Source organism: Dermacentor variabilis, chromosome 1 (genome assembly GCF_050947875.1).
Source record: "Dermacentor variabilis isolate Ectoservices chromosome 1, ASM5094787v1, whole genome shotgun sequence".
Lineage (NCBI taxonomy): Eukaryota > Metazoa > Arthropoda > Arachnida > Ixodida > Ixodidae > Dermacentor > Dermacentor variabilis.
The window spans coordinates 242,174,387-242,187,146 of record NC_134568.1 but is presented as its reverse complement, the minus strand read 5'-3'; the positions used below and the strand labels follow the sequence as shown (position 1 = coordinate 242,187,146).

General features: G+C 39.3%; 1 protein-coding gene across 3 annotated transcripts in view; it reads right to left on the bottom strand.

The window, feature by feature from the left end:
- Window positions 1-397: 397 nt before the first annotated feature.
- Window positions 398-12,760, bottom strand: part of LOC142560335 (E3 ubiquitin-protein ligase AMFR-like) — a 197,501-nt gene continuing 185,138 nt past the window's right edge. For all 3 annotated transcript variants that reach the window (XM_075672347.1, XM_075672354.1, XM_075672364.1), the window contains exons 13-15: window positions 8,464-8,609; window positions 2,600-2,707; window positions 398-2,515 (exon numbers count right to left, since the gene is read on the bottom strand). In XM_075672347.1, the coding sequence (XP_075528462.1) occupies window positions 2,392-2,515; window positions 2,600-2,707; window positions 8,464-8,609 (378 nt within the window). In that variant the 3' untranslated portion in view covers window positions 398-2,391. The remainder of the gene's footprint in view (window positions 2,516-2,599; window positions 2,708-8,463; window positions 8,610-12,760) is intronic.

Below are 12,760 nucleotides of genomic sequence, written 5' to 3'. Positions count from 1 at the left end.
CATAACAAATTTAGCCAACATGAAATTTCGTTGCATTTGGCCTTTAACCACCAAGTGATGCCTGGCGAGATTGACCATCCATAAGATATAATTTTCAGCTGGTATTCCGACTGCCAATGCAATTCTGCTCATGTGCCTACTCCACATCACGTTTTCCCACGACATATATTGAATGAAGAACTTGGTATGAGCACTATTCGAGTGTAATACTGTTCTGTTGCAACTTTGCAAAAACGACAAGGCAACTGGCATGCCTTGGAAGTGCACTGAAACAATAAATTGTGCTTTTATGCAAGCAATTCAGGAATTGTTCTTAATTTTATGTTTGTGTAGCTGCCGTAAACTATAGTGCAGTAAAAATTGTTCTGCAGGCAGCTTTCACTGTATCTAAACTGTATTGCACTTCTGCTGCCTATTTGAGCAACAACTTTATTCACTTTTCAAAGAAGCAAGATTTACAAAAAGCTACAATAAAAGCAACTTTGCCCTTTAACTTAAGTTGTTGGTAAAAACACTGTACAGACAGTAACATAAATACGTGTAAGACTATACGTGAAGAAAAAAGTTGATTCACAGGAGCTCTGAATATGCCAGCAGCAAAGTACTCTACCATTTGACATGCCATAGTTGAATTGCAAGCACATTTCTTTGGCTGGTACACAAACTAACAACCCTCACACACCCTCTGCAGCCTTGAAAGTAAAAGAGTAACTTCAGCTCAGCTGAGAAGTATGATAGTCAATCACTAGATGTATATAGTGGACATAGTGCTGCAAGTAAGTAGCATAGTTAACAGTTAGGCTTACAAGATTTTTAGATTAGACATGACAAGTTGGCCAAGGAGAGATGTGACTGGAAATAGGATGCACCATCTTTGTCAAAGCAAACAAGAAATTCCTCATTTAACAAAAACTTAGACAAATTGTCGATAACAGAGCAGATTGCTTGACAATGCTGTGCTTAAACTTCAGCACAACCTTGGTGCCAATGTTATATATTTTTGAGACAGTCTCTTAGTAGACTGTAGAATTCTTTTAACAGTATACGTACTTAGCTCTACCCTGTCCACAAGTTACTCAATATATTAAGTACACACAGCACTTTTTTTTTGCACAGTGTCGAGTTTTAATCCAGCATGACTGAAAACTAGTTTGCCAAATGTCTCATAAGCAGCAGTGAAAATAAAAATATTTTTAGCTTTTCTGGTGAAAATGGTGCTGATTAATCCAAGTCAGAACAACATATATCAAAACGCTTTTTTGTTCTTGGTGTTTGTTCAACAGTGCACATAAGTTAAAAAGTTGTTTTGCACAATAGCCATGAAGGCAAATGTGGCACTAAATTGGGGGAAAATAAATGGGTGAAGGTACATGTGAAAGATTGAGAAAATGCCATCAATTTGGCAGAAAAATCTGGTAAACAAAGCATTTCACTCTAAAGTAAAAAGAGACAAACCTGAAAAAGTTACTGAGGCTTCAAAAACCACGCAAATGCGCTGAAATAATGCACTTTAATACAAGAACTTCAGCAAAGAAATCCTGTGTATTACAAACAGCAAGTTACTAACATGAGCCTTAATTTAGACAAACTTTTTGCATGGGATGAGCCAGGAGACTGTGGACAATGCTTGCCAAGCACTGCCTCCCAAGACTTCCTGTTGCGTGTGCGGGCATCCATGGTGCATAGCCAGAAACCAGTATCCTCACGAAAGTAGCTGGCTAGTGTGCCATGATTACTGAGTAATTTTTTCACAGAAGATGAAGAAAAAAAGAATAAGCCCTCTTTGTGCGTGCAGACGTGCACAATCAACAGTGTGCATAAAGAAAGCTCTTGACAGTCGCAAGGCTAGTGCCCATTCTGGAAACTAGCTTGCCAAGAAGAGAATATCCCACACAAAAATGAACACAAATGCGGCTACCAAGCCCCACAAAGCACAGCACACAACTGGACATGTCCACTTGTCCTGGCTTGGCCATCTTTTAACTGTTCCTGGTTGCCAAGTACCATGCCGGAAACACACGAGAGTCTGTAGACATTGGATTAGGCGAGCTCACTTGCAGCACCCACAGTCGGAAGATGCTTCGGTGTGCACATATGGCCGGTATGCAGGAGGGCGTCACCAGAAGATTGAATGCACATTTTCACACACACACACATACACACATGCACGCGCTTACAAGTAAAAAGAAGAAAAAAAAGTGGGGAAGCTCACTGCAGCATCTTTCTAAGACTTTCAAGAAGGCTAATGCTCTCTGCTGTTTGCAACAATGTCCACGTGATTCAACAGTGACCATGAGAACACCAGTCTCACTAAAGTTGACCGACTGTACAAAATGGGTGTGATGTCCACAAGGGCAGCTCACAACCCACACAAGGGCAGGTCTCCCTCCCTCAGGATCCCAAGTGAGGCTGGCGTGATCGTCGGTGTACCTGGCTGAGAGGCATGCTCGACAGGTCTGATGCCAGCCGTAGGTTATTCAGTGAAGGTCCTGCTTTTGATCGATCCAGGAATTTCCTGCACAGCCAGACACCAATGGCTCAATGCAGATGCTATACAATAGGCTTAAGGTGTGGAACCCAATGATGGTACAATACTCACTTGCGGGCCATCTTGAGAAGCTCCTCTTTCCTCCGCGACAGCATGCGTTCTCTCTCACTTGGTGATTTGGAGAAGCGGCCACCCATTTGTGGCCCCATGCTGTTGTCCCTGTAGAACACGCTAGAGCTTAGGGGCACAGAAACACATTGAGCAAAACACCTATAGCTTTGCATAATAGCAATGCTTATCACTGTAATAATTACATATTGTGAAAGAGAATATGAAAAGTTGAGCTGTATCTTTAGTGAAGAAGAAAGAAAAGGTAATAATACTTTCGTAACTAGACAAATTGAAAAGAAATTGCATTTTAAAGCTTAACTGTTTTACTTAAACAATTACAAATGAGCCAAATGAGCTGGTGTATACTCTATCAAAAATCACAGTCAATGAAACTGTGCTTCACTCTTAAGAATCTTTATGTCACAGAAAATGCTTAAATAATACAGAGCTATTTGTTTTTTTAATGATTTTTGAAATATTTTGTGTGTACTGCTGTTGTGTTCTTGCTCGAGTTTAACAGCAAGATCCCATTTTACAGTCCAGGTTGTCCAGGCTAGAAAAAAAAAAATTAGAATTGGTTCATCTTTGCCCCTTGTAATGGCTGATGTCTAAAACATTACAGCTATGCTATTTCTGGCACACAGCCACAGCCAGAAGTAAGCACAGAAAAGCACGGAATTCAACATTGGGTTTCCATTAATCGCTGGGGGTTGCAATGTGGGCATTAAGATGCCTAGACGAAGGCAAATTCAATTTTTTTTTACAAGCGAGGTAAGTACCAGTGCTAAGTTTTATATTGAATGGCCCGGACCATAAAGTGTGATCTTGCTGCAATATTTGAGCAAGAACATAGTATTGGTATGCGCTAAATCTTTTTTTTTTATAATTTAAAGGGAAAATGCAAATCTCTCTATAACAACTCTAGATTTCTTGTTTAGTCACTAAACAAACACCAGATAAGCCAAGCCCACCTGTTGTGTTTTATATATTCTTACATGTTAGTATGAAGCTGATAGCCCCCTCAACATAAATTTTATTGAAAGTGGCATGCTACAGCAGAATAGATGAGAGTTCAATTTGCATTTTAGATTGCTTCCACTAATGGTGATTTGCACTCGATGGTCTGGGACTAGTTCTTCTTTTTTGTTTGCTCTGTAGTGGACAAAGTGTACTCCACCGGTCAATCTGGAGTATGTTCACATGTTCCACTGGTCATTTTAGGTCAACACTCTTGCAGTGGAGTGCTCTTTTTAGCTACACTAACGGAGCACGAATTGGGCTGCAACTTCAAGAGTGTTCCGTGTCACTTGCACCTGCTGAGAGGACATGTTTTCTGCATTAAGGGGAATCATTTACCGGAATGTGTTGTTGAATGCACATCTTATGTTTCGTTTAAAAATATGTTAAAAAAGCATCTTTTGTAAACCCTTTCCCGCTTGGGCAAGCATTGCTTCCTGTAGTATTGTGCAAATAAATAAATAAATAAATAAATAAATAAATAAATAAATAAATTTGGGGCTAAAATTGGGATTTTTGCTTGAAATACACGATTTTCAAATTTTGTTTGTTTTGAATTTCTAGACGTATAAAAAAGCTAATCATCAAGTTTGGTTGCAATCTGCGCTGTAGAAAAGAAGAAGATTAATTATCTTCTCGTGATGATTGCACATGCTTGCCATGGAGAGTGCCCATGAAGGCTGTATTCAAGACATGGCCGTGTAACGGGAAAGAAACTGAACACGAAGTGAATGCCCGTGTTATAAAGTTTTTTTCACACGTTTTAATCATGGGAGACCTTCCATCAAGAGTACAGCGGACCACAAAGTAAAAACGAAACAAAATAAAAAGACATAATTCTGGATACGGCGCCCTTCTCTGTGAGTGCAGACAAGGGCGGACTGTTCTAAAGCAGAAAAAAAAAAGTGAAGACTTGAAACAATTGCCACAGAGCAGGTTCAAATTGAATAGGAGGGTCCTACCTATGGAGCAGGGCAATTTGAATAATTATTTTTGGCCTTAAAGAAAAATAGCTTGTTGTGAAATTATTGAGCACATTTTTCTCTGTTAACATTTTTTGTCTGAACAAGCCATTTAGGAAACTTATCATTTTGAAACTGCTTCACAAAAACCTGCTTTCAAAGTAGTTTCTGGAGTGAAATTTTGTCGGGAACAAGATGAGGTACTTTTTATATTTCAAAATTTTTATTAACGCAAAAAATTATTACATTTTTGACATCCAATCACAAGGAACAAAATTGAACTTAGTCTCACAGTGATGACACTGTTAAAGAAATGTAATGAAAAACACATGACTGGCCTTGACTTCCTCAGTTTGTCTTCATTATTTCTCAAATTATAGTTTTTCTAAGGAGACGTGCCGAATTGGTCCCGTATGACTGCCATAGCTGTTTTTGTATTCGATCTATATTAATGAAATTAATATAGATCGAAAGAAGAATATACACAAACCAATAAATTTCTGTAAATGTCTGTGCAATGGTTCAAAAGTTAATTTTCAGTCCTGCATCCCGCCTTAAGCATTTTACATAACTACTGGCAAAGAACACTGCACTTTTTTTTTTTTTTTTGACCTCAGCATTTTGTGCTGTTGTGGGGGCTCAGGGGACTGCTCAGGGCATTTTGCTGTTGTTGGATTCACCATGCTGCCTTCTATGACTGTCTTGAAGAATGGGTGCCATCCTCCCTGAATCGCTCAATTGAAGAAAAAAGAAACATATAAGGGGGGAATTCAACATCATTAAATTTAAATCCCAGAACAGCACCTTTGATTAGCATTTCAGGCACCACAGTCCACAATACCAGCAGAACTAGAGTTGCCCTGATGCTCCGACATTCACAGAACCAATGACTCTAACTAGTCACATGTGGCAGATTCCACGATAATCTGGCGCAGAGTGCTTTTTTCACAGGCATATTTGTACTTTGGAATCCAAGAGCTCGCTTAAAGGATTTGTACTGACCCAAAGTTTTTGTTAAGCTTCTTTTGCTTTATTAGCTGCTGATTCCATAATGACAGAATGAGACCTCTATGTGCAGCAAATAATTGTACAGTTACACTATTCCTTCACATAAATTTAAAATGCATGCTAAATGGAGCACAGCCTCGAGCATGTTAAACAGGACTGCTCCATCCAACGCAAAAATCAAAGGTGATGGCAATGTGACATCACTGATGTGTGGGTAGTTTTCGGTAGTATGTGCTGAAAAAAAAAAAAAGAAAGAAAGAGCCCACTAGGAAGCTCGTATGCTTTTTTTTCGAGCCTGGTACTCTGGTTGCAATGGCTACAACAACAGCGTGGAGTCTGACAAGCAGGAATATTTCCATTGTTTTACAAACAACTCCTGCTGAAAGTGTAGACAAATATGTCCATCTAGTGCGCAAAACCCAAAACAATTAGAAAATAGCCCGCAATGTGCTGCCACCTATGAAAAATAAGTAAAAACAGCCAATCTTTGAGCGGCCGGCGAAAACTAGGCTTAGTGTGTCAGTATATCTATTTATTTATTTTATTTTATTTATTTATTTATTTATTTATTTATTTTACCCTCAGGGCAAAGCATTACAGAGGGGAGTGGGTAATACATAACACTGAAAATACAAGCAACAGCAGAGAACAATTACCAAGACATAGATAATTAGAATAAGTGATCAACACAATATATCATTCAATAGAAGCGGTAACAGCAGTCCGAAACAGTACAGGGTCAGGAATTGTGGCAATTGAGGAAAGAAGGTGGTTCCAGTCATATGACGTGCGAGGAATAAAAGAATCCGAGAATGTTTTAGTTTTGCATGTAGAAATGCCTACCTTATGTATGTGATCTGTGCGGTGTGAAACATATGAAGGGCGAAGAAGTAACTCGTAGCCAATAGACTCATGATGAAATATTTTGTGAAAAAGGCACAGGCGTGCAATTTTGCGTCGTGATGCAAGTGAAGTTAGGCCCAGGGTAGTCTTCATAGTGATTACGCTTGATATACGCCGAAAGTCAGAATAAACAGTGCTGATTTGTGTTGTACCATCTCCAGTAGGTCGATCAAACTCTTAACACCTGATGAAGCATATTCCAGTTGTGAACGTACGAGTGTGGTATAGAGTAGAAGCTTGATGTTAGTTGGGGCTGCGTGAAAGTTGCGTTTCAGATATCCAAGCATGCGATTAACTTTGTTAGTGATGTGCTCAATGTGCGCATGCCAGCTAAGGTTAGACGTAATATGAATTTCGAGGTACTTGTATCTTGTAACAGGATCAAGTAACACACCATTAAGAGTATATACTGGCAATTCATTATTAACACGAGAGATGCGCATAAGTTTGCACTTTTCAGGATTTAAAGTCATATTCCATGTTTTGCACCATGTTGAGATAGCGTTAAGGTCAGACTGAATGATGTGCTTATCACAATCATTTGTTATTTGCCGAAGAATATGTGCTCCTAAAGGGAGCAGAATTCATTTCTCTCTTCTCTGCGCCGCTGGTGCTGCTACTTGCCAAGTATCAAGTGGTAAAAAAATGACATCAAATGTACACCACACTGTGGAGAGGCCAAATTTTTCAACCAGGGAGAAGCATCACCAGGCATCACCACTTTCACAATTCAGTGAAAGGAGTGAAGCGGCAGGAGGCTTCTCTTCAGCCGTTTCTCTTTCTTACCTTTGAAAAGAGCTGATGTGATAAGTTTGGCTACTGCGCGTCTGAGGAGTGACTTTACTGCATAGATTTAGAACCAAATGGTAGACTTTTGTGCAAGACTGCTCCCTTAGGGAGCATACACAGGGACACTAATTAGGCCTGACTGTGCATGCGAGTCTTTACAGTGCTAAATCACATAGGGACAGCAGCTGTATAATGGCAAAATTGACTTAGCGATACTTACTGTATACTGGTTGTGGACAACAACTAAGAAGAATTTTTATTCTACGCTCAACTTTGACCCTGTGGACTATACACCAGCGATAAACTATAGGGCAGAAAATATGCTAATTAACGATTAGATGTGTGTTAAAAAAATTGAGGCCCTATACTGTCATAACAAGGTCAGCAACTATTTAATGAAGCAAGACAAAATTAATGTGACAGTACCACTTCAAGGAGTCATTTGGCTACTCCAGATGGCCCAGCGAAATAAATCATCGAATAGCATGCTTCTGCTTAAATTTTGTAAATGCAGATGTGCAGATGTGCACATGCGCCTGCCCGCCCGCCCGCCCGCCCGCCCGCCCGCCCGCCTGCACGCACGCATGCATGCACACCTGCAGGGCTCCCAGTTGCTGCTTTTTTGCAATATTTTGCTGTTGGGCAGGCTGGCCAAACTCACCATGGAAGTGCCAACACCAAGTGAATTATGTGTTATCACACAAATCAGAAGACAAAATGCAATATCCCTATGTGACACATGCACAATCTCAGTATGTTACTCAGTATTTGAAGCAAATACAAATATAATTGCTAACATAGTCTGTAACATAATTTGATTACCACATGGAATATTTTGCTTTCAGTTTTACTTTTTATTGTCCAACTTTTTTAAAACTGATCGATGTTCGTGGAAAGATAAGGCATGTAACGGCCATGCAAAACCATTTCATTGCCGCACAACTTGAGCTTTCTTTACACCTAGAAAATGTTCAGAGCAGTCAGCACTTCTCCAGTTATGCTTTGGGCAACTTATTAAGTTTCACTTAGATGTCTGCCTAAGTGAGGCAAACTGATGAAGCAAGTGTTCTGCAATAATGAAGTGCAGTAACCTTCTGATTAAGGCATTAATGTTCGAGCTTCTAGGTTTGAAGTTCCTTAAAGCCTACCAGGCAACTTATCATGCACAAGTACACCAAATGTTACCCTGATGTAGATGCTTCCTCAGCCTGTGAGTATGGTTCTGGATCTTCAAGAAACATTGAGGAACTGGAATCCAGAGCACTTGCAGAAGCGTTTCTTGGAAATCTCTCATCTGCAAGTGCTTCTTTATGAGTGTCCAGTCCATGATTCTGGAAAGCAGAAAGCAGCAGTCAAATTTTACATCCAACCAGTGAGGAGTCATAACTAGTGCCAGTTCTCACTACATAAATATAATTGAATGTTGCAGCTGACAAGGAGGAAAAGAAACTTGTTATAAGGATGCAAATTACTGGTACACATTTGTGCTTCCCATTTGTGTAGTTGTGCATTCTTCTTCTTGTGGTGAGCTTACAGTAGATAGACAGCTATTACGCACTCTAATGCAGGTGATGCAATGCAGGACTAAGTGGCCAGCCACTGTGAACCCTGCACTTGACTAAATCACGTTAAAACTGCAGGTACACTTTTTCTGCATTAAAGTATACGTGAAAAGAAACTGTTTCACTCTCTCTCTTCTGTCTCTATATAGGGTCCTTTGTTTTCGGGTAAAACCCAATAACTTCCGATTTTTGCAACCCGAACAAAATTCCTGAAAATCGAATTAAGCCCGACTTCTTCACACGTTTCCCCTTTCATAAAGAATAGTAACAAATGCAGCTATTACAAAACTAATGAACGAAGCCCAGCTTTTGTGAGCTAGTGGTCATGATATATGATATTAATAATATTATGTATGTGCACATGGTACACACCTCATTTTTGCTTAACGATCAAGGAAAAGTCAGCATATATGTATAAAAATATAATATACTCAGTGCCTTCTGGCCTTGAACGAAGGCTTGTAGCTTTTTTAGTAGCCATGACCACAGGAATACTACAATGGCACATTGCATTATAATTACAGCACATCGCATACATGTAAACGGTGGTGATGCATGTGAAATGTATTAACACAGCGCTGACCTTGCTCTGCATTGCAAACAGTAGCTGTGACGTTGAAGGTATGTTTACCCAACTACGTTACTTTCAAAGAAGCTGGTTTGTCTTAGTTGATAATCCATTACTGTCATTGCAAGAGTGTATACTGGGAGCAAATAAAACAGGACAACAGAATATAACTAATGCCACGACTGCACTAGGATGGACACAGAAATGCTCCCAATGTGTGTGATAATGAGTGCCCAGCCCATGACTCTGGAAAGCAGAAGTCAAATTTATCAATCTAAACATAAACAGAATTCAATTTTGTATGGCCAACAAAGTCAACAACATAATTTGATTAACACATGTAACTTTTTGCTTTCTTTCAGTTTTACTTCTTATTACTAGTTGCACAGCACTTCGCGCAAGCTATTGAAAAGTTTTAAGTAGCACATACTGAGCAACAGAAAGCTGGACTCTGAATTCTTCTAGGATGGACTACGATTTTGTCAACGAATTTTTGCTCTGAAAATAATATTTCATGAAGTTGATTAATTATTAGGAACTAATTATGCAATTAGGCAAACAATATGGCTATTGTTCCGTTTCTAGACCTTAAAAAAGGTGTTCGATACTGTTGTTCGCTCCATTCTGCTGAAGAAGCTCGAATATTATGGATTCAGAGAAAGAACCTTAGAAATTCTTTCCAGTTACCTGTCAGATAGCAAGCAGTACGTCAGTATGAGCGGTCTTTCTTTCCTATACCTAATTATTTTAACAGGAGTACCAGAAGGGTCGGTTCTTGGGCTGAGCCTGTTTTATTTCCTCTATACGTCAATGATTTACTCCTATTTTCAAACACAGCGAAAACCGTGATGTTTGCCGACGACACAAGTCTTATACTTTGAGGAAATACATTCGAGGAAGCAAGGTTTACAATAAGAAATGAGCTACTGCGCCTGACAAACTAGTTGAATTCTTACAAACTAGCACTAAGCACTACTAAAACAAAGTGCATAGTGTTCCGTTGTGCATACAAATGCATCAACACAAGTTTCTCTCAAATTTGCATTGATAGTAGCATCCTGGAGCAGGTGGACTCAATAATATACTTAGGGGCTACATTGGACTATAGTCTGAAGTGGAAATAACACATTAATAATGTCTCCTCAAAGTTAGCCTCTGCATGCTTTGCGTTACTTAAGACAAGGACTTAATTTGATATCTCTGTCTTAAGAATGATCTACTACTCTATATTCCATTCCCATTTAACCTATCGCTGCAAACCATGGACTTCTACATGTAGATCATACCTGCAACCGATCATTCGCCTCCAAAAAGCCTTGCGGATCATGAAGTTCTCTAACATACACACAACTGAAGCAGACCACTTTTTCAAGAACTCCACATACTAACGTTTCTACTTGTATTTGATTTAAAGGTGTCATGTACCATCCATAGCATCATAAACAACAACTACCCACTGACAATAAGCCTGTTTAATATACCAACCTCTAACACTAGATATACGAGCAACCTAAATTTCAATCTCCCTGCCACTTGTAATGCTTATGGTCAGCGGTTCTTGCAATTTTATGGTGCAAAATTTTTGGAATGCATTGCCACTTGACATTAAAGTGGCTAGAAATTTTGTACTTACAGTGAAATACTTGTTAGCAAGAATATAATTCCACATCTACTAAATTTTTCATCGTGAAAGTTTATATTATCTCTTAATCTTTATCATTATTAATAAGATAAGCTGCCAATATATGGAAGTAGGAGCCTCCACCAGCTTAGGCTACTGGTCCGACAGTCTTGTGATGTACTGTTTTCATTGAAATCAATCAATAAAGAAATCAATACGGCAACAAGATAAGGAATAGCATCAAACCTCCTGCCTCTGTGCCTCTGCACTACTATTTGTACTCCTTCCTATGTTAAAAAAGTGCAAAGAACAAAGCAAGCATTCAAGCAACGTAGTGACACACCATATTGCTGAAGTGGCACTTATATAAAATTTGTAGTGGCCATTCTGAGAACAAGAAGAGATCACCATATTCATCACAATGTCTTGTTTTTGTTAATGTGGTTTCTATTAAATGTGATGATAATGCCTGACAACGAGGATTTGCAGAGATGGGTTCATCACACGATTTGGAAGCAGATCTTTTTGTTATTATATATTCGTGTGAGTGATCTCGTTTGTTTAAGTAAAACGTTTGTGTCGAAAGAGGGCCTATTGCTTGTTAATTGCTTGTAAAAGTTAGTGAAAACTTCCCGAACCTTGAAATGCCAGAAAACAGAACTCTTGGTTTCTCCACAGTTTGGCTACCAGAGAACAAAATCTCTGTAGTTTCCCTTTTTATTTCCTCTTTAAAAATAACACCCGATTTTTCACCCCTGCTTTAAAATAAAATAAAATAAAACCCGAATACGAAAGACCCTATATACAGGGTGTCCCGCCTAACTTGCGCTGAAATGTAAAAATAATTCAAAATATTTTTAGAAATAAAAAAAAAATTAGAATATGCGAGTGCCACATATTTACACAGAACCAAGGTAATGTTGTTTCCCACCACTTGGAGCAAGTAATGTATCTTACCCAACTACATAAATCATCATCATCATCACCATCATCATCATCAGCCTGTTTTATGTCCACTGCAGGACGAAGACCTCTCCCTGCGATCTCCAATTACCCCTGTCCTGGGCCAACCGATTCCAACTAGCGCCTGCGAATTTCCTACTTTTATTGCTCCACCTAGTCTTTTGTCGCCGTTGATTGCGTTTTCCTTCTCTTGGTGCCCATTCTGTAACCGTAATGGTCCAACGGTTATCTAACCGGCACATTACATGACCTGCCCAGCTCCATTTTTTTCTCTTGATGTCAATTAGACTATCCACTATACCCATTCACTCTCCGATCCAAACTGCTCTCTTTCTGTCTCTTAACGTTATGCCTAGCATTCTTCGTTCCGTCAATCTTTGCGCGCTCCTTAACTTGTTCTGAAGCTTCTTTGTCAGTCTCCAAGTCTCTGCCCCATATGTCAGCACTGGCAAAATGCACTGATTGTTCACCTTCCTTTTCAATGATAATGGTAAGCTTCCAGTCAGGAGCTGGCAATGTCTGCCGTATGCGATCCAACCCATTTTTATTCTTCTATGAATTTCCTTCTCATGATCAGCGTTCCCTGTGATTAATTGACCTAGGTAAACATACTCCTTCACAGACTCTAGAGGCTGACTGGCAATATTGAACTTTTGTTCACTTGCCCGGCTATTCATCCTTATCTTTGTCTTCTGCACATTCATTTTCAACCCCACTCTTACTCTCTCTCTCTGTTAAGGTCCTCAATCATTTGTTGTAACTCGTCTG